Raw genomic sequence first — 25,885 nt, forward strand, 5'->3', positions numbered from 1 at the left:
GACAGTGAAACGGTTAATCCTGGAGTAATGCGGGCAGGGACCAGGCTCAGAAGACAAAGCTGGCCAATTAAGGGCTTTGTGGCAGGGTTGGGCGAAGCAAAGTCAAATCCACTCCCTGTGTGTTGGTGGATCAAGCTGAATCTGCTGCAGAGAAGTAATATGACACAAACACCTCTAGCGCCTGAAAAGCTATTATAAGACCACAGCACCAACTCTGTGACATAGAAAGCATGAAACAGGAGCACTGTGATGTGTGATAACCAAGCACTGATGGGTCTCTGGTAGCCACACTGTTCCTGGGAGGCGTGAGGCACTGATGCGTCATCTGTATCAGAACCTCTCTTCACATCACCGGCTGGAAGAAGACCCCATTCTGATAATAAATATATAAGAAGATCAACTAAACCAGCTAGTTCACTTCACTCTACTTCATTGAATAAAAATCAATTCAGACCCGTGCCACAAAATGTAAAATAGCCAGTGTACAGCTGGAGTAGAATGTAGTGTACATTCTGAAACACGCATGACATTAACACTAATAATTTTACTGGAAAGAGTGTTATCGCATTCTTTCTAGATGTCGCTGATCGTCAAGGCAGATGAGCCAGTGATTAAATAAATTCAACTCCAACAGTTTATGGAGGAATCACTATAATTTGTTCAGCAAAACAAATGGACATTCATGGGCATAAAAACACATTCTAACTGCATGTTTACATTTATTAGTAAATAATGGACAGTGCGGTAATCTCCAGACATTAAAATCGATATAAATCGCTGCACGTGTTTTTGGGCACAAATAGTGCTCACGTGAGGTTGCTGCAGTGACCATTCCGCAGTGACCTCTGACCTCTGGTCAAGGGCAGATGACTCATGGTGACAGTACTGAATGCACATACTGCTCGGTAACTGAGAAAGTCCACTTGCTGCAATAATAATATGATATACCAGAACTTCTGACTAAAATATGAGTTTTCCCTGTTTATAGTCAGCACTTAGGTCCTCCCTCTCTTCTTGGGAAATTTGTTTTTAGCGCTGATTAATGCCTGAACAATGTGTATGTGGCACTAGTCCTCTTGGCATGCCACAAGAATGTTAATAGGATGGCTGCGGATTAAGGGGTTAATCGTGTAATTTTCTGTTTGCCAGGCTAATTATTACAGATGAATCAGCAGAACCATTGCTCAGCATATACTTTACAATTAAAACATGTAACAGAGACAATTACAATAGCAAACATAAGATTTACACATTAGTGGTCACAGAATGGTCATATTTCTTGTATTTGTGTAGTGGGGTAATCCTGTGCTTGGTTTTACCCCCTGGAAGTGATTCATCTCAGGCCTAATACCCACTATCTATCCTTAATTCTGTATATTGCCCTGTTTGGTGATATAGTCCTCTCTAGCTGAGGTCCAACTCACTTTGTGCATCCTGCTGTTGTTCAGGGGACTGTGGACTGTGTCCTGAAAGTAGCGTCAATATTCAGTAAATATTGATGTACACAATAAGACAGAGGTGATTATCAGACCTTGTCAGCCCAAGGGGAGGGGTACTAGATGGGCTTTGTCTAACTACGTAGTAAGTCACAGCTTCTTTAATGTGACAGTGGTCAGTGCGGTGGTCCCTAGTGTAACCTAGAAGAGGGATCCTCTCTTACAGTAAATATTTTGCTTACTCTGAGGCCCATCTTGCGTGTTCTGATAGAAGCAGTAGAAAGTATGGACCATTAGTTACTTTTCTGGGGCCTCATAAGTAATCTGTGATGTCACAGGAAGGTCAATACATTGCGGAGAAGCAGCAGATCACGGGTAATGTATATCCTATAGCACTATATATAATATTATGTAGAAATACTATATGCCCAATTTAATTCACATCATAATCCATACAAAAATAACATAAAACCCCCTCAACTTTGGGCACCTGGGCCACATCTAACCCCTTGGAGGACGTCCAGGTAACCTCTACTAGTATAGACCCATCTACCCTTATTGTGATGCTGTTGATGCTGCATTGTGTCCTTGGAGAGCAGAAGCTAGTACCTAGTCTATGTGAAGCTCACAAACATCACACTCCCCTGTGCCCTCTGATAATCCACAAGAACGTTTTTATTGATAATACAATATAATATGAAAGATGAGTTGGGCACCTTTCACCAACTACCACAACCCTGACAACAAATAGCACGACTAGATAACAGCGAAACTGTGCATAATGACAGACATTTAATGTCGACTGCTTGGAAAACAGACTTCAAAGGATTACATATCTGTCGGTAAGCACAGTTTCTCTGTTATCAAGTCGTGCTGTTTGTTGCCGGGGTTGTGGCAGTCGGTGTAGTGACTACCACCAATGAAAGATAGACCATCTTTGAACATTCTGATCGCCCATCACTTGATAACGATAACTTGTATCACTGTGTATGACCAGATTTACTAAAGCTTCTGAAAAGAAACAGTCAAGATATTGCTCAATAAGCAATCAGCAACCAATCAGAATCTAATTATCATTTCGTAGATATACTAGATAAATGATAGGTAGAATCTGATTGGTTGCTATGGACAACACCTCCACTTGTTCCCATTTAGAAGCATTAGTACATCTAAGAGATCAGGGGGTAAATGTATCATACCCCACAGCTAAAATTGAAAGCGGCGCTGGCTTGTAAAGGCAGCGCTTGCCTTTACAAGCCAGCGCCGCTTTAAATTTTAGCTGTCAACTCACCGATTCCCGGCGAGTTGAAAAAACCGGGGTATGATACATTTACCCCCAGAATTCTGATGCTACGCTGAGTCTGTTTTAGTTCGAGCGGTTACTGGTTTGTCGACTCAGGAAGAAGAAGCTGTTGTAGCTTAGATGGGAGCGACATCTCCTCAATGGAGGAGGTCTGTGGTGTGGAAACCCTACAGGGATGTTACATGGGGGGATGTTAGCTTAAAAAAAAGTAGTGTTAGGTGAAGTTATTAATTTTACTCTCCAGTACTTCATATTTAGGTTGTTCTGTACAAGTCATACAGTGAAAAGCTCTTTTAGAAACTAAATCTATAAAATCAGTGATGTGTGATCGGCGTTACTATAACAGGAGAACAATGTAGAGAGATTGAAGCTGGAAATATTTTTAAACTAAACTTAATGTGGAATCAATGGCATACAGAGCCCTCAAGAGATGCCTTACCAACTGGCATGGCTCACAAACTGGCATATATTACACACTACCATATCTTGCACACTGGCATATGTACACACTACCATATCTTGCACGCTGGCATATCTCGCACACTGTCATATCTCGCACACTGCCATATACCTAAGTGAATAACTGCAACGTTGCTAATCAGACCTGCTAATTACGCTTTTCTTTTTCTTTAGTCCTGTGACCTAATGAGCGAGCCATGCACCAAACAATTCAATCTATTGCACTGGGACAGACACAATTAAAGTGCAATTATCGCCTACACTGTGCAGTCATTTTGTGAGCTGAACCAATCTTCATGACTGAATGCAGCCTGTCCATTGAGTGGGATCAGAGGCATCTTGTTCTGATGTCATGTCACATACATGGTAATACAGCCTAACATTAAAGAATACCGGGTGAGTGACTATCAAACTGACCAGGGCTGCATGGGAAGCAGGCAGAGCGGTGGTACTGGAAAAGCTTGGGTCCAAACCTCAGAATATCTGGAGAACCGATTAGATTTTGAGTCTAATCTGCAGATCACAGGAATACAGCAATATTGAAGATGTTTTCAAGCAGGTCTTGAAGCAAGATGTTTATTTGCTCTCACACTGGTGGAAGGTACCAGTGTGATCAGGTCTGATGAAATTCAGAAGAATACATTACATGCTCAAACAGCTCATCTTTAATACAGTTCAGACACAGGCTATTTTTAGCATCAGGATGTACTCTATTTACACAAACATGGATTTACATGCATTGGAAAGCTAGCCATATTTAAATTTATATGTGAAATTCTAGAAACGCTGTGATCTCCTGCATCTGGTTTTCAGATGCAGAGAATCTAGGAGCCAGTCTTGATTAAAAGTTCCTGCCTTCAATGTTGAACCTTCACACATCAAAATATCTAATTAGCACGGGGCCTTACTTCGACTGTTCAGAACACATATTTACACAGAACAACAAAAACAAGCCAGTTTTCCACATCACAATACACAAAAAGCTTTGTAAACAAAGGCTCATTGTATCAGATATATACATCAGAAATAAGGTATTTCCTTTAGCAAGGGTAAACAGAAAAACCAACTTTTCTACCCTGTTTCAGAGATAACGATTTCTTATCTCACAATATACACAATATCAAAAATAAGTGCATTGGCAATTATATAAATAAAGTTATTTATCAGTGATCCAGTCACAGTGACCTTATATGGCCATGGGATGCCTCCATGGGTCTTAATATTCTTATCATTCACAGTGTGCTTTGCGTTGTCATATATTATTACTGTTTATACAAAAGCCCTGTCTGTTCTCCAGCAGCCTGCTCGCACCTCCACCGACAGCGGGTTCAGCACAAAAGACAACAAACAATGTCCCGTACCATCTCATTCAGCTCTTTCCAGTAACTGGGGGCTTTTCTTCCAGCAGACGCGTGTTGTGTATACAGAGAGCACTTTGTCTGGGATGTCCCGGCAACTAAATCCTACAAAAATACACACTCTGCGAACTGAGGTTACAGAGTCGTTTCCAGTTACAAATTAACTCCTTTAATGCGCTGTATTTCTGGCCGTTGTGTTTGTTCTAGAACTGGGATCAAAGTGTTAAGAGCCTGAGAACAAAGGCCTGCAGCCCAGAGCACGGCGACCATCAGGTGCTGGGAGAATGTGAGCGGGAGGGGTGAAAGCCATATTGCTGTCTTCTTTACTGTGAGCCTGTATTACTTCTGTCGAATAGTTAGAAAGGGGCGATCCGAAGGAAATAATGTATAGTAAGATGCGGCTGATTCAAGGTCTGAGATTCTCTTAAGTGTTTTTTTAGCTATATCATTTGCAGCAGCTACAGGGCAGGTGTAAGCGCCGACTGTTAGTTATGTTCGTCATGGTATCATCTTTGTATTAATAACTACATGTATGTGTGCCACCAGGTAGCACAGAACACATGTATACAAGGAAGAGAAACTATATAAACGAATTGTATGTACAGTATGCATTTAAAAAAACCCATTGTTAATGATTATTGTATTGTAGTAAAATTATAATATAGCAAAAAAAATTTGTGCCTGCATTCTGATGGGACTTTATAACATATATTAACACATATGTCTGTGTGTACCTTGCACTGTGTGCTGTCTGTATACATACAGCAGGTAACGTATAACCAGAGCGGACTTATACCCAGATTCAAATAGAAATATAAGTCTGAGCTTGGGGCACGGGGCAGTGTGTAATACTGGGCACGGGGCTGTGTATAATACTGGGCACGGGGCTGTGTGTAATACTGGGCATGGGGCAGTGTGCAATACTGGGCACGGGGCAGTGTGCAATACTGGGCACGGGGCTGTGTGCAATACTGGGCACTGGGCTGTGTGTAATACTGGGCACGGGGCAGTGTGCAATACTGGGCATGGGGCAGTGTACAATACTAAGCACGGGGCAGTGTGCAATACTGGGCATGGGGCTGTGTGTAATACTGGGCACGGGGCAGTGTGCAATACTGGGCATTGGGCTGTGTGTAATACTGGGCACGGGGCAGTGTGTAATACTGGGCATAGGGCAGTGTGTAATACTGGGCATTGGGCTCGGTCTAATACTGGGCATGGGGCAGTGTGTTATATTGGGCATGGGGCTGTATATAATACTGGGCACTGTATAATGCTATGCACGGGGCAGTGTGTAATACTGGGCACAGGGCTGTGTGTAATACTGGGCACGGGGCAGTGTGTAATACTGGGCATTGGGCTGTGTGTAATACTGGGCATGGGGCAGTGTGTAATACTGGGCATAGGGCAGTGTGTAATATTGGGCATTGGGCTCGGTCTAATACTGGGCATGGGGCAGTGTGTTATATTGGGCATTGGGCTGTGTATAATACTGGGCATGGGTCAGTGTGTAATACTGGTCATGGGGCAGTGTGTAATACTGGTCATGGGGCAGTGCGTAATACTGGGCATGGGGCAGTGCGTAATACTGGGCATGGGGCAGTGTGTAATACTGGGCATGGGGCAGTGCGTAATACTGGGCATGGGGCAGTGCGTAATACTGGGCATGGGGCAGTGCGTAATACTGGGCATGGGGCAGTGTGTAATACTGGGCATGGGTCAGTGTGTAATACTGGTCATGGGGCAGTGCGTAATACTGGGCATGGGGCAGTGTGTAATACTGGGCATGGGGCAGTGTGTAATACTGGGCATGGGGCAGTGTGTAATACTGGGCATAGGGCAGTGTGTAATACTGGGCATTGGGCTCGGTCTAATACTGGGCATGGGGCAGTGTGTTATATTGGGCATGGGTCAGTGTGTAATACTGGTCATGGGGCAGTGCGTAATACTGGTCATGGGGCAGTGTATAATACTGGGCATGGGGCAGTGTGTAATACTGGGCATGGGGCAGTGTGTAGTACTGGTCATGGGGCCGTGCGTAATACTGGGCATGGGGCAGTGTATAATACTGGGCATGGGGCAGTGTGTAATACTGGGCATGGGGCAGTGTGTAATACTGGGCATGGGGCAGTGTGTAATACTGGTCATGGGGCCGTGCGTAATACTGGGCATGGGGCAGTGTATAATACTGGGCATGGGGCAGTGTGTAATACTGGGCATGGGTCAGTGCGTAATACTGGGCATGGGGCAGTGTGTAATACTGGTCATGGGGCAGTGCGTAATACTGGGCATGGGGCAGTGCGTAATACTGGGCATGGGGCAGTGCGTAATACTGGGCATGGGGCAGTGCGTAATACTGGGCATAGGGCAGTGTGTAATACTGGGCATGGGGCAGTGTGTAATACTGGGCATAGGGCAGTGTGTAATGCTGCGCACAGTGTGTAATACTTGGCAGGGACCATATATATTTGGGGGTAGTTACTCCATATGGAACAGTATTGCATTATTGGTACTCTCCCTGTGTGTGTAACTGGGAAGGAGTGTATACTACTGGGTACAATGTGTATTCCTAGGAATTGGCATTGTGTATTACTGGAGAAAGATCTGTGTACGTAAGGAGTCACCACTTATCTTTTCTTCTGTGCCCTATGTTTCATTTTTAGTATTTGCTTTTATTTCATACAATGTTATCTAAAACCTTCCTTGATCATTCTGTGTTGTGTACAAATCGTTCAATGAAAAGATAATTTGTGAAAAGACCTTTCCGTTAAAAGTCAAAAGGCTTCTACCATGTGTGGGCATCTTACAACAGCATATATCATGTGACAAACACACGCCTGTAAAATGACTCACTAAGCATCTGGAGTAGATGTCTGTCACAATGCGAGCACCTGGTGCCCAGGTGTGAGGAATCCTCAAAACCTGCTATAGTGCTAGCTCCTTTCTGTGGACACCGATCAGTACATCAGTGGTGGTAGAAATAAGAATCTCTGCTTTATTTATCTTGTAACGTATTCCTACCAGTACAAGACAAGGCTGAGCCAGTATGAATAAAGGTATGACGGAAAGACATTTGTCTGGAAGCTGTTTAGTGTGTTTGAAGTGTAAAGTAGCAGACAGGATATGCCCAGCATAGTCCCCTGTACCAGCCCTTCATACACCCAACCTGTCTATCACAGGCCTCAGGTAGCACTGGGGGATATGAAACTGACAGCATGGTCTTCATTTCCCCCAATTAGCCACTACTACATCAATATACACACAGAGGCACCAGGAGAGCAATAAGAGAAACATAATATCATTTATATTCCAAATACATAGTAACAGACAGTGTAACCATATATGACTAATGGTTGTGAGTAGAGAGTAAAATTTCCAGAACTTTAGCACAAAATATTGGCCTATTCCATTAAGCTTTGATGCTCTGTCTTTGTGTTGCTCCACTGTATTACCAGACTTGCAAACAAATAAGGTCTGCGCTGAGATTTTTACACGGTGATTGTGATAGACGTTCTGAACACACTGCCTAAATAAATATATGTAAAATAGATCCATTATCTACGTATATAAGTTCACACTTTTAAATAACACTTTTTCATAGTGCAAACTATGAAATTGTCTGAAAGTCTCAGGATAATTGTGCATCATATGTGCCTCAGGGAGATCAACTATGTCTGTACACACCTCAGATCTTTGATATTGGTGAGATGGATTAATGGGCCTAATGGTGTGTGAGGCTTGGTGATCAGTTACTGAGAACCAGTGTCCTAGAGTATAACACAATTATCCTATTAAGCCTTGATGCTCTGTCTTTGTGTTGTTCCAATGTATTAACAGAAACATTTTTTGTGTGCAATTTTGGTAAGATTTTCACACTGTAACGTTGATAGACCTTCTGAACCCGCTGGAGGGAATAAGAAGCTTATGATCCATCATTTGCATGTGGATAACACTGTTCCAGGGAACGTCATAATATCACAATGTCAATCCAACCAGTCCCCTTATATAGGTATAAATGAATATACATGGAAAAACTGAAATTACATGGTAAATAATGGTGTAAACTGGTGAGCATTTAATGCTGTATAAATATACCAAAGACCAGACTTCAATGCAGTTTCCTAAAATGGTGTCACATACATAGTGTCAGCAGGAAACAGAGCTTGGAGAATGTCATATAAACTCCCTGATAATCCAGCTGCTTCTCTCACATCAGTTTATGCCCTGATAGGTTGTATAGGGGTAATTAAATGTTTGCATTCTGTGACACAAGCGCTTAGTAAATGCTCAGCCTTAAAAGACTATTATACCTAATTAAATTGAAATTTTCATACATGAATCTTGGACCATACATTGATCAATGTTACCCTGGCATTCCACTGCAGATATGTTAAAAAATAAAATGAACAATGACAAAATAAGTAAAATAGCTATAGATGTACATGTGATAAGTAATTTACCCAAAGTGGGTCTATCTGTCAAGTCAGACTGCCAATCAATTATCAAAAAAAATAAAAAATTAGTAAACCATTATACCGGCCACAGGTAACTGTGCAGTGTCCTTGTGGAATCTGAGGCTGAAGCTGAGATTACAGTCATTTATGCAGCTGTGACATCACTGGCCCTGCCCAAGAGTATGAATCCACCAATCCACCAACAGCATTTTCACAGACCAAGTTTCCAAAGCTGTGAGTCACTCTGGCTGCTCAGCTACAGAAGCCCCTTTAACCCCTCAACTTGGCAATCTGGTGTGTAACAGATAATGATGCACATATTAAATATAAACACTACAGTTATTCCATGTATATAATTTAGATATTAGATATAAATTTACAAAACTGCAAACATTTGCTCTCTCTAGCGCTCCATAAGTGTCCATTGCTACTATTCATAATAGGAACTGTGCTGATAGAAAGGCTGCTACTCGCAAATATCGCAGTGCCTTCAGTTTGGTCGTGTACCTAAATCTTTTATATACACATCTAGAGAACTAGGGTCAAAGATTTCTGTTATAAAGACAATTCTACAGATAGGAGACTTACAGGGCAAACAAGACAAATATCACTGATAGCTACACGTGTTGTTAGAAGCCGTCGTGAGCAGAAAAACAATGTTACCTGTTGTTTTTACTAAGGTTCTGGTGGGATCACAGTGGAAACGAGGAATAGCTCAGTTTCCAGAAAGAATGGAACATTTGAAGGCGTGGTGTTTTGTGTTTCCCAGCTTGTAGGACAGGGAAGAAAATTGCTGAGTGTACTTTCTGAAAACCATTCCTGGAAGCCGTCCCAGGCTGGGAGTCAGGCACGTCCCGGGCCCTGCAGGTCTATCTGACAGCCTTGATTCGATAAAGCAGAAACACAAGTCCGCTCCTACCAGATGGTTCTGCGAACGTCTGTATATTTATCCCCAGCAAATATCCCTCAAGCATGACAATATTTATTATACATTTATCTCTCCTAAATCCCATAAAGAACACAAGGTTAGTGAAACATTGCCAGATTCCTATTTTATTTCCCAGTCGCTGTGATCAGTCTCCCTAAATTATCTCAGTTTACGTTTCTTTGGGATGGATGGAAAGAATGCATCTCTTGTGGTTTAACTTTGATCTGAGCATAAATGTGCAAGCCATGAACTCCTGGTGCCAAGGAGATTCATGTGCCTCAGACTCCAGTCGTGTGACCTTAAAGCAGCAGAACCAGGGAGCAGACAATAGAATGTGGAAGCTACAGCCACTCAGTAGACACAAAGTCTAGGACTGACGCTTGAGACCTGCCCACACTGTACAGAGAGACAGGGCCTAGGGGCCTGCAAACTCCAAGTAGAATGTACAACCAGTGAGCAGGCAGAAAGAATGGGAGCGGAACTTAGAACCACTGAGCAAAACTAGACATGGAGTGTGGAACACACAAACTCTGCAACCAGTGAGCAGAGCTGAAACGTGGAACCTGCAGCCACTGCACAAACACTGGTGGGTAAAGAGATACAGGAACCTGCAGCTATTCTACAAGCACCAGGCAGATGGATAACGACCAGGAATGTGGGACCTGCAGCCACTACACAAAGACTGGGTGGGTAAAGAGATACAGGAACCTGCAGCTATTCTACAAGCACCAGGCAGATGGATAACGACCAGGAATGTGGGACCTGCAGCCACTACACAAAGACTGGGTGGGTAAAGAGATACAGGAACCTGCAGCTATTCTACAAGCACCAGGCAGATGGATAACGACCAGGAACGTGAGACCTGCAGCCACTACACAAAGACTGGGTGGGTAAAGAGATACAGGAACCTGCAGCTATTCTAGAAGCACTGGGCAGACGGATAACAACCAGGAACGTGGGACCTGCAGCCACTGCACAAACACTGGTGGGTAAAGAGATTCAGGAACCTGCAGCTATTCTACAAGCACCAGGCAGATGGATAACGACCAGGAACGTGGGACCTGCAGCCACTCTACAAACACTGAGCGAGCAATAAGACACTGGACACTATCCCAGATATATGTGCAGACAAAAGGAAATGAAACTTGAGACGCGCTCCCATATAACAAACATATTGTTGTATGTGGGGCTCAGTTTTATACCAATACCAATATATTCATTGATTGGCAGAGATTCAGCCTATATGTAATTGCCCGGATGGTGCTAAATACAGACAATGGTGGTGGTCCGAAGGGAAAGACCCCTAACAAAGTCCTATGACTGGGAAGGGATTCAGTAAAAATTGATTTTAAAAATGTAAAGCCTCTTTAACATTTCACTAGGGAAAGACCCCCTTATTATCCATCTTCAACTCCTGTAATTGGAAGTCTCCAGTTTTGATGCATGTGGGGATAGAATAACCTGGATCCAATCAGATCATCAGAATGTTCACAGCAGCACATGGTATTTCAGGACATAACTATAAAGTGACCGATCCACTCGTGTCAAGAACTAAAGATGAAAATGATTGGTGTGTCAGCGCAGACGATCAGGAGCCGCCCTCTGTTTTCTGGCCTTAGATCCGTATATAAGCCAAATATAGAAACATGTTCACAACCAATTGTTTTGAAAACAGAGATGGCGCTTCCGATCCTACCGATCCTAAAGTCCTCCTGATCGTCTGTGCTGGCACACCAATCATTTTCATCTTTAGTTCTTGACATGAAGCAGGAAGTCACAAACTGAGAGTTGTATAGTGGGAGGAGCAGGGTCCCCAGCAGCACAGAGTATATCAGGAGATGAGTGATGTGTTAGTGAGGACAGGGCTGCATGTGACAGGGGCAGTGACATGATGTGAGGAGGGGAATGGAGGCAGCAGGAAGTCACAGACTGAGTGTTATATAGTGGAAGGAGCCGGGTCCCCAGCAGCACAGTGACTGAGGCTTCTACCAAAATGATGCAAGGAGATTATAGAGTCAAATGCATCTCTATATATAATGATGTGTTTGCGTGGGTTTCCACCGGGTGCTCCAGTTTCCTCCCATACTCCTACTGATAGGTTAATTGGCTGCTATTAAATTGCCCTTAGTCTCTCTCGGTCTGTGTGTTTATGTTAGCAGATTTAGATTGTAAGCTCCAATGGGGCAGGGACTGATGTAAATGAGTTCTTTGTACAGCGCTGCGGAATTAGTGGCGCTACATAAATAAATATATGATAATGATGATGATGGTGTTCAAACACCATTGTTGTTGTTAATGTAAGCAATAACTGCACAGTGTAAAAATGCAATGTACATAAAAGAATCCCATAGGAAACCTATAAAAAACAATATACGATGATTACCAATAACATCATTATGAGCTCACACTGGAGGTCGGGTGCACGTGCTGTGAGTACTCACAGGAGTCACCTTGCAAATATTTCTGCTTCATGTTTGTATATAGAGTAGTTATGAGCTAATTCAAACAAACACATGAAGTTCAGAGAAGAATGAAAGTTAAACAAGCGAGTGCTGCTGCAGGTCATCTTAGGACATGTGAATACTGAGCGACTTTGTGGTATAAGGAGATGCAGATTAAAAGACATTCAGATCATGGGACCAGCCTCTACATATGGCTTTCAGCAGTCGGTGAACTACAAGTCAAAGCATTCACCACCAGCCTAAGGCAGTACATGCTGACACTTGTAGTCCAGCAGCTGGACAACCCCAAGGTTTAGTTTGCGGGATGACTCTAAATATTGCGGCAATAGTACTACGTCTGCCAAATGGATTCACAAATCTTCAATTAGTAGCTAAAAAAAATGTTGTTTGAAAGATATTATAAAAGGTTTATAAGTATTCTGTTGCATAAAATGCAATTTAGTTTACAATTAAAATTATCTACATATGATTTTGTTCAGACTTCCCAAATTGTTTTTTACCGCAATCTTCTCAAACTGATTCATTGGACGCTAAATGTTTATACTTGTAGAATCTTAAAACTTAAAATAACCAACAAAAACTGGTATCAGCGACAATCAATAACATGGAATTCAAAGGGAAAAGAACAATGCAAATATAAAGATAGTGCCCCAATCTGCTACACCCCATCAGGGGCAAACGCAGTATTTGTAGAGGGGGGTTTACACACCACACCGCCAGTGGGTGTGACCAGCATGCATGGGGGTGTGGCTATAATATTAGACAGTGCTTGGCTGCTCTCCAACTCTTCCTATCCCCATAATATACATGAGCAAAGCTGCGTGCACTACTGTTAGGTGCACGTAGCTCTCCATTTTCAACCAGAGCTGTGTGAAGCGGGAGCAGGGTCCAGCCACCTCAATTATACAGTGCCCCAGGCTTGGAGGGGGTTTCCAGGCACTAGAAAACCACCCTCGGTTTGCCTATGCGCATATATACCACTTAATTATGTGTTCGGAATAGTCTTAATGACATCCCAATATCATTGGATTCTGTATCTTGCAATGTAGACGTTTGTGCATTTATAAACCAATTACCATCCGATTGGTTAGATTTGTCTTTATTATTAAACATCCATGCCTGTAGCGACTGAAAGAGATTATTAGTTATCCATAGTCACCTGTCGATTCCAATTAAATATCACAGAACTTTTTATTTTTTTTAATAAGCCCCTGGTACGTGCTCCAAATCACCCCCTTGCAGTGCTAAGACTATGCTGGGGGCTCGTGGACCCTTCCCCAAAGGGAAAGGGCACCATTCCTCCACATTCCCCAGGAGACAAATTTGCTAGAGACGGACAAAGGTCTTCGGGGACTCCTTCGCCGAAGCTAGCGAGGGATCCTTGACATCCCTGAACTCTGGAGCCTAAAGGCTCCATAGGAAGCAGGGGTCTTCGGGCTCACCTTGGCTACAAGGCTCGGACAGGCCTTTTTCTCCCCCCCGTAGGCTGAAGTTTACCCCAGGGGAACGGACTCTGTGCCTGCGAAAACTTGGGGAAAGGATCGCCCATAATGGTCTATATCCAAAGCCCTCGAAAAACGTGATGACAAAACAAACCAAAAAAACACGTAAAAAAAGGTCCAAGGTGGTAAGATGTGGTGGAAATAAATAAAATAAATAGTTCCCATTAAGTTCCCAGCCTCTCGACTGGGCATATAAAAAAAATATCCTTTTCCCAGTCAAAAGGCGCGAGCAAAGGAAAACATGGTGCTATCTGACATTTTTGGAGCATCACCTTGGACAAACCTTCTTATAAATCCTGAGAAGAATAGGAGAAACTACAATAAAAGCAGTAAAAAGGAAGTCCTTCAGGGTCTGCATGATAAGATACAAGGCCCGCGTTACCTTCATCAACTGTGAGTGCCATCCAGTATATCACTGCTACATACCTGCCCCCACACTACTTCACTATATGGGTTTTTGTTTTTCCCATATTGTATATTTGCATATGGTTATTTGCAATCTCCTATGAATTCCATGTTATTAACGCCGATACCAGTTTCTGTTGGTTATTTTGAGTATTTTGGCACGGAGGTGTAATCTCGCACACCAGATTTTCTCTTTGCTCTTGAGGTTTCTTTTTGTTTGCCTATTTAGAATCTGGAAACGTACAAAAATGTTTTACCGATCTCTATTAGAGATGACTCCAAATGTCACACGGAAATTAATTGCCTGAATTTTTTCTTATTTTATTGGTTCCCGGACAGAACCAGATCAGGACCTGGGCACTGGTTTTGGCATTAAGACAAGGGTGTGATATTGGGCAAGTCTCAGGTGCAGAGTAGACTGTTTATATAGAGAACCTCCCAATATCTCTGATCTTGGTGGGAGGGTTCCAAATCTCAGACCTTGAAAAGGGGCGTGGTCTATGGGGAAGTTTGGAATACGGCTGTGAGTGGCAGGATGTACACAGGGCTTGGGGAGTATTGGGGTACAGTCTAGGTCAATGTTGGCTAACCTGTGACACTCCAGGTGTTGTGAAACTACAGGTCCCAGCATGCTTTGCCAATATATAGCAGCTTATTGCCGGAAGGGTATGCTGGGACTTGTAGTTTCACAACACCTGGCGTGTCACAGGTTAGCCAACACTGGTCTAGGTTGATGGTAGCAGGGTAGTCCGTTTTGAACAGGCACCTCTGAAAACCAGAGCAAAAATTCAGGTTAAAATTACCGTTACACGGTAATACAATTACCGCCGCGTTATTTCTACACTAAAGTGGTTGAATTAAATCGGCCCCATTATGTTGCTTCATTAAATACAAATATAAAAATAATAAGAACTCTCCCTGTCTTGATAAAAAATGTCAGAAAAATAAAAGTGTACCTATCTTTAACCAGTGACATGTAGAATATTCCTGCAGTAATAAGCACAATCCACCATGTAAGCCCTCCACACACGTAGGCCGATGTGAATAACACAGGACCACTCTCCAATAGCCAGGCATACGGTGGGCAGCGGCAGGAGAGGAGTTAACTGGCTGACTGTGACCATGTTGAGAAACAGATATAACCGGCATTTAATCTGTCTCATTTCCCTGAACATGTAACCAGCGAGTTTATACAGCAAAAGCCATGTTCCTGAAGAATACATTAAACAAGAGCAGCCTTTGTTCTCTGTGGTAGTAACAAGATTTACTGCAAACTTCATAAAAAAGCCATACACTATGTTTCCTCTATTTATTTAACAACCAGACTCCTGTAAATCGTGAATATTTATGTCCTCACTTACAGTCCTAGGTTACTGTTTGATGACAAAACACGCAGAGCTGCGGGTTCTGGGTGCAGACAACACCAGGAGCGTTTACCAGGGATCCGTATCTTATTGTATGGGCAGCCTATTTATTAACAGATATTTAGATAGAGCCTACATATTACATAGTGCTTTACAGAGAATATTTAATAAGTTACATCTGGCCCTGCCCCAGTGGAGCTTACAATCTATATTCCCTACCTAAGTTTGTTGGAAGCCAATTAATTTACCAGTATGACTTTGGGTTACGGGAGGTAACCGGAGCACCCGGACAATACATGGGGAGAACATACAAACTACACACAGATATGGTCCTGGCTGGAATGGGACTCATGATCCCCAGCGCTGTGAGTAGGCAATGCTAACCACTGTGTCACCGTGCTGCATCTACATGATGGATGCATATATACTGAGATGGGACATGTATAGCGAGTGAAATCTTTAGAGATATTTCGCTTGGCTCTCCAGGACTAATATAGCTCAGGAAGCAGAGACGTCAGGGTGCGTTCTCATAAATACTGCGCTTCAACCCCCAAAATATCTGCCTCCAGTGTGGTTAAACTACAGGTGACTTTTATCATGTCAGCAATGTCCCAATTCTAACACAAAACTTCTACCCGCTTTTGTCTTTTTCAAAAGAAATCAAGTTTATTACATGAACGAAAGGAAATAATAGTGAATATCCATAAAATACATTACAATGTTACAATTGTAATACATAAAGCCTAGCACACGGAATAACCAGCAGAAAACTAGAGAACAATATGTTGTCTGCCAGGAGTGATAAATCTATCATTGGAACTTTGCAGCAGTTTTTCAAATTCCAATGGTAAAAAGGGGCTTAGTCTTGCAAATTGCAGTGATACAATTTAGCAACATTTATATTATTTTAGCACAAAACAGACACACACGTCACATTGGGCGAGGTCAAGCATAATAGATCGGGGAGGGTTCTAAAGACAACGCTGAAAGATTGATCGACGCTGTCACATATTTACCTTCATAGAGGAAAAGGCAGCTCTCTGCTCTTTTGTGTTATTTTGCCTGCACAATTTGTATCTGGTCCAAGCATTTATTAGCATACCTGACACTTGAACTGTATAAACCCAGTGGATGTAGGCTTGTATTAGGGCCTATACAAAGCTTACAGAATAAAGTAACAAACAGCAGCAGGATCCTTTGTGAGTTTGCAGAAATAATACAGTTTTAGCTCTGTTGCTGCCTCCATGCTGCTGTTTCTCCCTCCGCTGCATCATACTGATGTCACTATTTAGTGTGAAAATTCACAACACTAGCTGCAGATAACAGCTGACAGAAAACAATTACATTGAGGATTCACAACATTAGCTGCAGATAACAGCTGGCAGAAAACAATTACAGTGAGGATTCACAAAACTAGCTCCATGTGACAGCTGTCATATATATATTCACAATGACAGCTACCAATACCTTCTCTCATTTCCTGTAATCAGCCCTCTGCTAAGAGTCTAGCTAGTCACCTCACCTGGACTACTGCAAAGCTTTCCTTACTCTGCCCATCGGTGAAATCAGAACAATTAACTTCCCTGTGTGTAGCCTTTATAATGTCCTTTAGTTCTACCAAAGTTTTGTTTTTGGGTTTCTCTGCTTGTGCTTTGAAAAAGACTGCTTTTGTTTGATTGTACATCACAATTCTACCTTCTCCATCCATCAACCTCTGCTTCTTCCACCCACAATTCTACCTTCTTCAATCTCTTGACTCTGGCTTCGTCCATCACTATTCTACCTCCTCCAATCCTTCAACCATCACCATTCTACCTTCTCCAATCTCTAGACTCTGGCTTCGTCCATCACTATTCTACCTTCTACAATCCTCTGATGTCAGCTTGTAGCAGCTTCAGCGGGCTTGGTGTGTCTCTGATAGGTACCCCAGCCAAATGGTTCTTTGCTGGGAGCAACCAGCACCGTGACATTTAATCTCTGTGGGCTCTCAAACTCTCCAGACATCAAGCAGCAGTAAGATTGATGGCGCAGAATCACTAAATGTGTACTAGATCTGTAAGTTTTCAGGATCCATAATTCACCTAATACATTGGGCTATATTCAGAACTGATGCAGTAACCTTCATTACACAACCTCAATAGAAGCTTCTTATGTGTAGCAGTAAAAATATTTCAATACCCAACTCCATACCTTGCAACTTTTAGTTTTTCCTTATTAGGACAGTGTGCATTTGCTGCTGCGAAACAATAACAGGGTGTGGTCACATCAGTTGGGCTGTGCCGCGCCTTTCTGGGTGAGTGCCCTGCGCTTCCAAAGAGCAGACCCACCCCCAGCGCCCTTGGCCTGAATTTAAAATCACCCCTTTAATGCCGCATGCACCAGACACTGGCAGGTGCACATGTTGCCACACTGGCAAGGAGTACTTGTTAGAGGGGCGCAGCTTCCAACTGTCCCGGATTAAGGACAAAAGTGTGTACTGCAGGACGGCGTGTGCCAGAACAAAACACTGAGACAATGCGGTTTAAAGTGGGGTGCTAGATTGCACACTTACTGCTCTACGCGAGGAGACAGGTAGAGTTTGGGGAACACCTGTGTGGCTTCTGCGTCTTCAAAACTGACTGAGAGCAGCGCAACGTCTTCCCCCGGGTCCTCGTTCGCGTCCTAGACAGATGAAAAGACAATATAATAGAGATCACCTATTGTTCCAATGATTTATGTCAAAATCTAAAATCAAAGGCTAACGGTCCACAATTTACTTTTCAAATTCATCAATAAGAGATAAATGTTTGACACATATTCTCTGTACACTGCATAATTAAAGATGTCAGATGAATATTTTTTTCCCTGATTTCTTGATTTGGGATCACTTTCATTTGGTCATCTCTTGGTCCATTTAATTAACCTGGGACCCCCAGTGTCAGTGTGCCATTGTTCTGGGATCCCAAGTGTCAGTGTGCCATTGTTTTGGGACCCCAAATGTCAGTGTGCCATTGTTCTGAGACCCCGAGTGTCAGTGTTCCATTGTACCGAGACCCCGCGCGCTAGTGTGCCATTGTTATGGGACCCCGAGTGTCAGTGTGCCATTGTTCTGAGACCCCGAGTGTCAGTGTGCCATTGTTCTGGGATCCCAAGTGTCAGTGTGCCATTGTTATGGGACCCCGAGTGTCAGTGTGCCATTGTTCTGAGACCCCGAGTGTCAGTGTGCCATTGTTCTGGGATCCCAAGTGTCAATGTGCCATTGTTATGGGACCCCGAGTGTCAGTGTGCCATTGTTCTGGGATCCCAAGTGTCAGTGTGCCATTGTTCTGAGACCCCGAGTGTCAGTGCGTCATTGTTCTGTGACCACCAGTGTCAGCCTGCCATTGTTATGGCACCCAGAGTGTCAGTGTGCCATTGGGCAGGGCCTGATGTGAACGAGTTCTCTGTACAGCGCTGCAAAATCAGTGGCGCTATATAAATAAATGATGATGATGATGATGATTGTACAGAGACCCCGAGTGTAGTTGTGCCATTGTTCTGAGACCCCGAGTGTCATTGTGCCATTGTACTGAGACCCCGAGTGTCAGTGTGACATTGTTCTGTGATCCCAGATGTCAGTGTGACATTGTTCTGTGATCCCAGGTGTCGTTGTGTCATTGTTCTGTGATACCAGGTGTCAGTGTGACATTGTTCTGTGATCCCAGATGTCAGTGTGACATTGTTCTGTGATACCAGGTGTCAGTGTGACATTGTTCTGGGACTCCCAAGCAGGCTTTAGTCACTAATCACAGGACTGGGCATGGAAACCCTTTAAGTCAGTATGAGGAACAGTGTGGGTAAGGCAGTAATAATTGCCCCAATACACCTTTCATCCACAGCAACAGAGTTCAGGGAGTGATAATTCTTCACTTTACAACTCATTTCTCCCCTTATCCAGCGCTGCTTTCAGAATATTAAACATACCCTAAGTACAACATTTTTGCGGTCTCAACATGGTTGCAGCTTGGAACATAAACTATGTACTGTTTACTAGACATGGACCTAATGAGAACTGATGCGACTGCAGCCAGCACCAATCACCCATAACACACTTCTGGCCGACCAGCTGAGCCAGGGACCACCGTCCTGCACTGCAGGTACAGACTATAACAAGCCTTTGGACATATGAAAACAAAACATATCTGCATGAGAGTTGCACAATGTCTCAAACAATCTTCACAGTTCTCAACACTGTCTAGAACTCCGTAAGCAGATAAAATACATAATGAAGGCAATTAGCAAAAAGAAAAAAAGAAGGTTCAGATAACAAGATATATAAGGATTACAAAGTCTTTTTTTATGGTTCTCAGTTTGTGGCTTTTATGACATGTAAACATAATGTAGGGCAAGAAGTTCTCCATAATGGAAATGTACTGAATACAATTATAAGTTCACCACACAGTTTATTACACTGTGAGGAGACATAGGGTCTGATAGATCTTTGGATGTAAATCCCTTGGTGTGAAATAGCTCTGCGCACTCCTAGGCGGACCTGACGGCAATAAACGCAATTCATGTCTGAATGCAAATGACGCTTATGACCGTCTACAACCTGAAGGGTGGAACGGGGGAGGGAAGGGACAGCTGAACATAGGCCAACTACAGCAATGGTGTGCGCAGATGTATATGATTCAAGTCCTGGGTTTCTCCTAAGAACGTGTTTTTACTCGTACCATTTGCCCCAGCTACAGGGCAGGTGTAAGTGCTGATGATAATGATGACTGGCACAGCATAGCTGTGTTTTAACAACTAAATGTATGTGTGTATGCACGTAAGAGAGAGTGTGAAACACATTGTATATACATTAAGAACAACTGGATTTATGTATTTACTATTAAAAAATAAATACTTTAATTACTGATAATGATAGGAGTTTATATTGCACTTATGCATTTGTATATCCTGCACTCTGTTCTGTCTCCATATAGGCAGAGCGCACTTACACCCAGATTCAACTGGAAACGTATCTCAAGATCCGCTTAACTTCCAATGCAGTCAGAGATACGTCTAAGTTATGTATATTTTAAAGGCAAGTTACATACAGGTTGCGCCTGGAGATGAATCAGGCCCTTGATGTCTAGGGTTTCCTCTGATTATTTTATTTTCTGGGTTTTAAAACCTCAATCAAACATGACCCTGTTTACAGTAAGATTATAACCTGGGAAAAACAGACCAAATATCCCAAATTTCCCCACACCTCAAACAGTAAGATTTTATTGGTCAATTTGATTGTAAGAAATCATAACCCAGTTATATTAATATCAAACCAACTGCATTTGATGTGGCGGGATGGACAAGCAAGTTGTCTGATGAACCCCATCTGCACGTGTGAGATGATCAGCACACACTAAAATAGCATTATTATCGCTTATAGTGAATAGTACCAGCATGCTCTGCAGTGCTTTATATAATAACACAAGACTGCGCTGCTCAGAAATCTATAACCCATAGAATAATAGGAGCTTGATACATGAGAGTAACTGCCACATAGCGCATATTGGTCCCTACAGAGTGCAATGGGAGACAGTGCTTAGTGGGGCTATATGATCCAGTCACACAATCAGGGGGTCTGTAGGTTGTTTGAGCATAAACAGAGAATAAATGTAAATTTTGCCTAATCTGTGTCAGGGTGGGGAATATCCTAGGGAGGTTTAGACGTTTGTTTGGGAATTTAATAAGCTTCCTTAAAGAGGTGGGTTGGGTACATTGTGCAAATATTTCCCCTTGCCTTCTTAATCACTGTAATCTGATTGGATCTGTGCAATTTGGTCCTATAGGATTGTTTGATATATATCGATAGCAAAACTGAGAGATCACAGGCGCACAGACAGACTTTAATTGCAAAGCAAGTAAACATTAGATATTAAATCAGTGCTATATATGTGTGAAGTTATTAAGTCTAAACCAGTGTTGGCTAACCTGTGACTCTCCAGATGTTTGTGAAACTACAAGTCCCAGCATACCCTTCCAGCAATAAGCTGCTACACATTGGCAAAGCATGCTGGGACTTGTAGTTTCACAAAACCTGGAGTGTCACAGCTTAGCCAACACTGCTCTAAACTGATGGTATCAAATACAAAATATATAAAAACATGATCATGTACTTTCACTTTCTGTGAAACGAGCGTTCAGCAAAGACCTTTTGTTAATAACGTGTAAAATTGTTGCATGTGTGAGTAATTTATGATAATTAGATTGAATAAGTTACTGTAATTATTTTACTATATTTTGGAAAAATGCTTGTTTGATTCAAGAGTGCCAACTGCTTATATACAATTATTACTAACAAATTTATAAAAGCAATTATCATTTTAACTGACATAATATTATATAATATCAGGGTGAACAGTGGGAGGTCTGAACTCATTGTAACCGTAATGCAATTACATACAATGATATATTTATACTGAGAGCTGGAGAGAGGTTTCCAACCAGTGGATCATTTCTCCACCATAGGAATAGAGGAGCAACAGGGAAGATATTTATATAGGGTTATCTGAACGCATATTTCTTTCAGTGTAAATATCAAAGTAACAAACGGACTTTTTTCATTTCAACACAAAAATGACATTTTGCATCCGTGTAAGATTTCTGCCATGTATACATAAAATGAGCCAAATGTGAATGTTATGTATACAGCTCAGTAATCCCCACGGAACAGTCTCGATCTTACAGAGAAAGACTGCATAGAAACCGGGAGAACGATCCTGTGTAAGTGATGATCTGACATAAATACAGAAATATCCCACTTCTCAGCCAACTGAACACTTGTTGAAGTCAACAACAGCGTCAATAAGAGGATTTTATTACACATAAATAACAGAAGACATGAAACCTATCTCATTACTGCTTCAGCTCTGTGGCTTTCAGAAATGTAGACACATATTCCTGGCAATGCTGGCCAGATAGACAGTGGATGTATAACTAATCTCACTGAGCAAAGGAAGTGCCAGAGACAGCAGGAGGACACTAAAAAGATGTTTTCCCCAAACTCACTAACACATCACTCATCTCCTGATATACTCTGTGCTGCTGGGGGCCCCTGCTCCTTCCATTATATAACTCTCAGTCTGTGGTTTCCTGCTGCCTACATTTCCCTCCTCACATCATGTCACTGCCCCTGTCACATGCAGCTCTGTCCTCACTAACACATCACTCATCTCCTGATATACTCTGTGCTGCTGAGGACCCTGCTCCTTCCTCTATATAACTCTGTCTGTGGCTTCCTGCTGCCTCTATTCCCCTCCTCACATCATGTCACTGCCCGTCACATGCAGCTCTGTCCTCACTAACACATCACTCATCTCCTGATATACTAGGTGCTGCTGGGGGGCCCTGCTCCTTCCACTATATAACTCTCAGTCTGTGGTTTCCTGCTGCCTCCATTCCCCTCTTCACATCATGTCACTGCCCCTGTCACATGCAGCCCTGTCCTCACTAACACATCACTCATCTCCTGATATACTCTGTGCTGCTGGAGGACCCTGCTCCTTCCACTATATAACTCTCAGTCTGTGGCTTCCTGCTGCCTCCATTCCCCTCCTCACATCATGTCACTGCCCCTGTCACATGCAGCCCTGTGTCCATATGTGTTGCCATGGTCTATTGTTTTAAAGCATTTATTGTAGTTTAATATACAAATAGGTTTATATCTATTAATGGATTTCAATAGGTGTTTGTCGTTTTCTTAAATTAATTGGGTGATTCCGTGCATACTCAGATTCATATTTGTTTTTCACATTGTGGAAATCCCTAGCACCCACCATAACTAATGACAAATGATTTTGAGTGGGATATTGTTCATACGGTGCAGTGCTTCTGGTGAGCAGATACCATGCAGGTTAGATGACTAGATAGGTAAAAGCAGTGGCTTTGCTTTGGTTATGAAACCGGCACTTGTGCTATAAGCTTACAACACTTTATCTGTAAGCTTTAAACCACTACCTTATAGCTACATACAGTTCTGAGAAACGTTTCCATGTTCAGTTTGCAGACATCTCAACAGAGGAGCCGTCATCTCCATAAGCACCGCTTGGGATTGAGAGCAGCCAGTAAGACATGATATCACTTCGCAGAGCGGGTGGCGGACGTTTAGGTGAAATGTGAGTATATAACAGATCTGGCTGAATTCTGATTTTCCGCAGATCACATTACTCAGGTGTTCCTACCTCACACACTGAGATTACACAACCAGCAGCTGGATTGTAGACAAATCAAAGTCTGGGTGACAGTCATCTGATCCATCAAGATCTTGGGAATATTTATTATCGTTTGTTCACAAGGACAATTGCTGCAGGAAAACATTGTAAGATTGTATTTCTGTTTTGGTAAAGTGGACCTGTCGTCTGTTGTCAGTGAGCTCATGAAAGAACCATAAATAGAGCACTTTCAGGTGACTGTGTACTTTCTGGTTCTGTGTGCACTTCCTCGAACCAGAAGAGTCCACTGGAGAAACATCAAGCGGCAAACTGCGCACAACTGTCAACTTCCCATCAAAGTTCTCCGACCACTTCACAGCAGCTCCCTCTTACAGGAACGCCCCAGGTCACCTTCCAAAATACTGTGCCTCATTTACGGTCATGAGAGTGGGGGGATATGTCCTTAGTGAGCTGATCTAATATTAATGAGGACGTATCCTATCGATTTAAGCATCAGGCACAGTGATGCCATCATTTTCGGACACAACTGGTGTTTTTAAAAAGGAACACGAACTTTAGTGCAGTTCCGACCATACGCTTATCCGAACATATCGTTTGATATCTTTCCATTTGGATCTGGGTGTAAGTACGCTCTGCCTTGCCGTATGTAGACAGACAGAACAGACCGCAGTATACAGTACAGTTTATATACGGTACAGATTTTACATCTATCTTCCGTGCATAAACATTTTCTGTGCTAGCTCGTGGCACACGTATGTGTACGTTGTAATACAAAGATTATGCCGTATCAGTTATCACTATCATCCGGCACTTGCACCTGACTTGTAGCTGGTGCAGTTGATGCAGCAATTGATGCGGCTGGAATCAGGTGTACTTAAAAGGAAACCCAGGGCTTGAATTTGGGCCCTTACTGTACATGGTGTACGTTCATCCCGCCCCTCCCTCCCCTGCTTTGCCTCCCAAGTCAAGGGCAGTCGTAAGTGCCATTTGCGGTCAGACATGAATTGCGTTCATTGGCGCAAGCAAGGTCTGTTTGGGATCACGTGCAGGGCTATTTCATACAAGATAACACGCACAAATGGACGTGAATCAGGCTCTAAATGTCAAGATAATTTCACCAAAATACTTTCTTTTGCCCACATAACTGAAGTGTGGTTTTCATGGCTTAGTAATCACAAAATGTAATATGTGTAAAACATTTCCTCTTTTTATCTTACAGTGTTTCCCTGTTACAGTGTGACCAGCCCAGCTTGTCATAGCCTAGTACTGGTTCCAGCATTTGTGGTAGGGGGACTCCGTGCTGTCTGGCTCACTTTGGGGTGGGAGGGGAAGATGTTTCTTTAAAATGTATCAATTTGTTTTTACGCTGCAAAGGTTCTCCTTGGTCATCATCATCAACGTTGATCCTCCAGGCATATCTGTGGATGCGCCCACCTCCAATTATATGGCATTACTTTCACACCCCCTTCCTGTACTCTGGTTCACATTTGAATGGCCGTTCCATCCCCTGTTCCACTGCTCCAGGTGTAAGGAAACGTAAATCAGGGATGAGTAAAATTCTTAATACACAAAGTATTTTTGATGCATATGAGCAGTATGAAGAAGTTTATTTTCACAAAAAGAAACTTGTGTCCAATTTTAGATGAGTCCATTAGAATGTCCAGCGACCTGCAGCAGTGTGACGGGGACGAGGAGGGGTACGTCATATAACTGCAGCAGTGTGACGGGGACGAGGAGGGGAACGTCAGATAACTGCAGCAGGCAGATCTATCACTATGTAGCTGGGGCTGGATCTTTCAGAAACTTTTAGCTGTATCAGCTGATTATAAGTAAATATAGGAGACTTCATTTATACAATCCATGGCTCTTCATCTGCTGTGGAACTACAAGTACCAGCATTCTAGTGATATCTGGTGTAAGGTATGACAATGTACTGTATGCGTACAGTTAGTAAAAGTCCCATAAGGCAACTGACCGCTCCGTGACCTGTAATCAGCGAGGTTAATATGCAGACAGCAATGTGACTGAGGGGCTGAT

The 25,885-nt window shown here is 42.8% G+C and overlaps 1 protein-coding gene across 3 annotated transcripts in view; it reads right to left on the reverse strand.

Moving 5' to 3' along the window:
• The window catches only part of BABAM2 (BRISC and BRCA1 A complex member 2), a 202,341-nt gene that overhangs the window by 88,067 nt on the left and 88,389 nt on the right, over positions 1-25,885 (reverse strand). For all 3 annotated transcript variants that reach the window (XM_075204404.1, XM_075204403.1, XM_075204402.1), the window contains exon 7: positions 18,223-18,332. In XM_075204404.1, the coding sequence (XP_075060505.1) occupies positions 18,223-18,332 (110 nt within the window). The remainder of the gene's footprint in view (positions 1-18,222; positions 18,333-25,885) is intronic.

This window comes from Mixophyes fleayi, chromosome 3 (genome assembly GCF_038048845.1).
Source record: "Mixophyes fleayi isolate aMixFle1 chromosome 3, aMixFle1.hap1, whole genome shotgun sequence".
NCBI lineage: Eukaryota > Metazoa > Chordata > Amphibia > Anura > Limnodynastidae > Mixophyes > Mixophyes fleayi.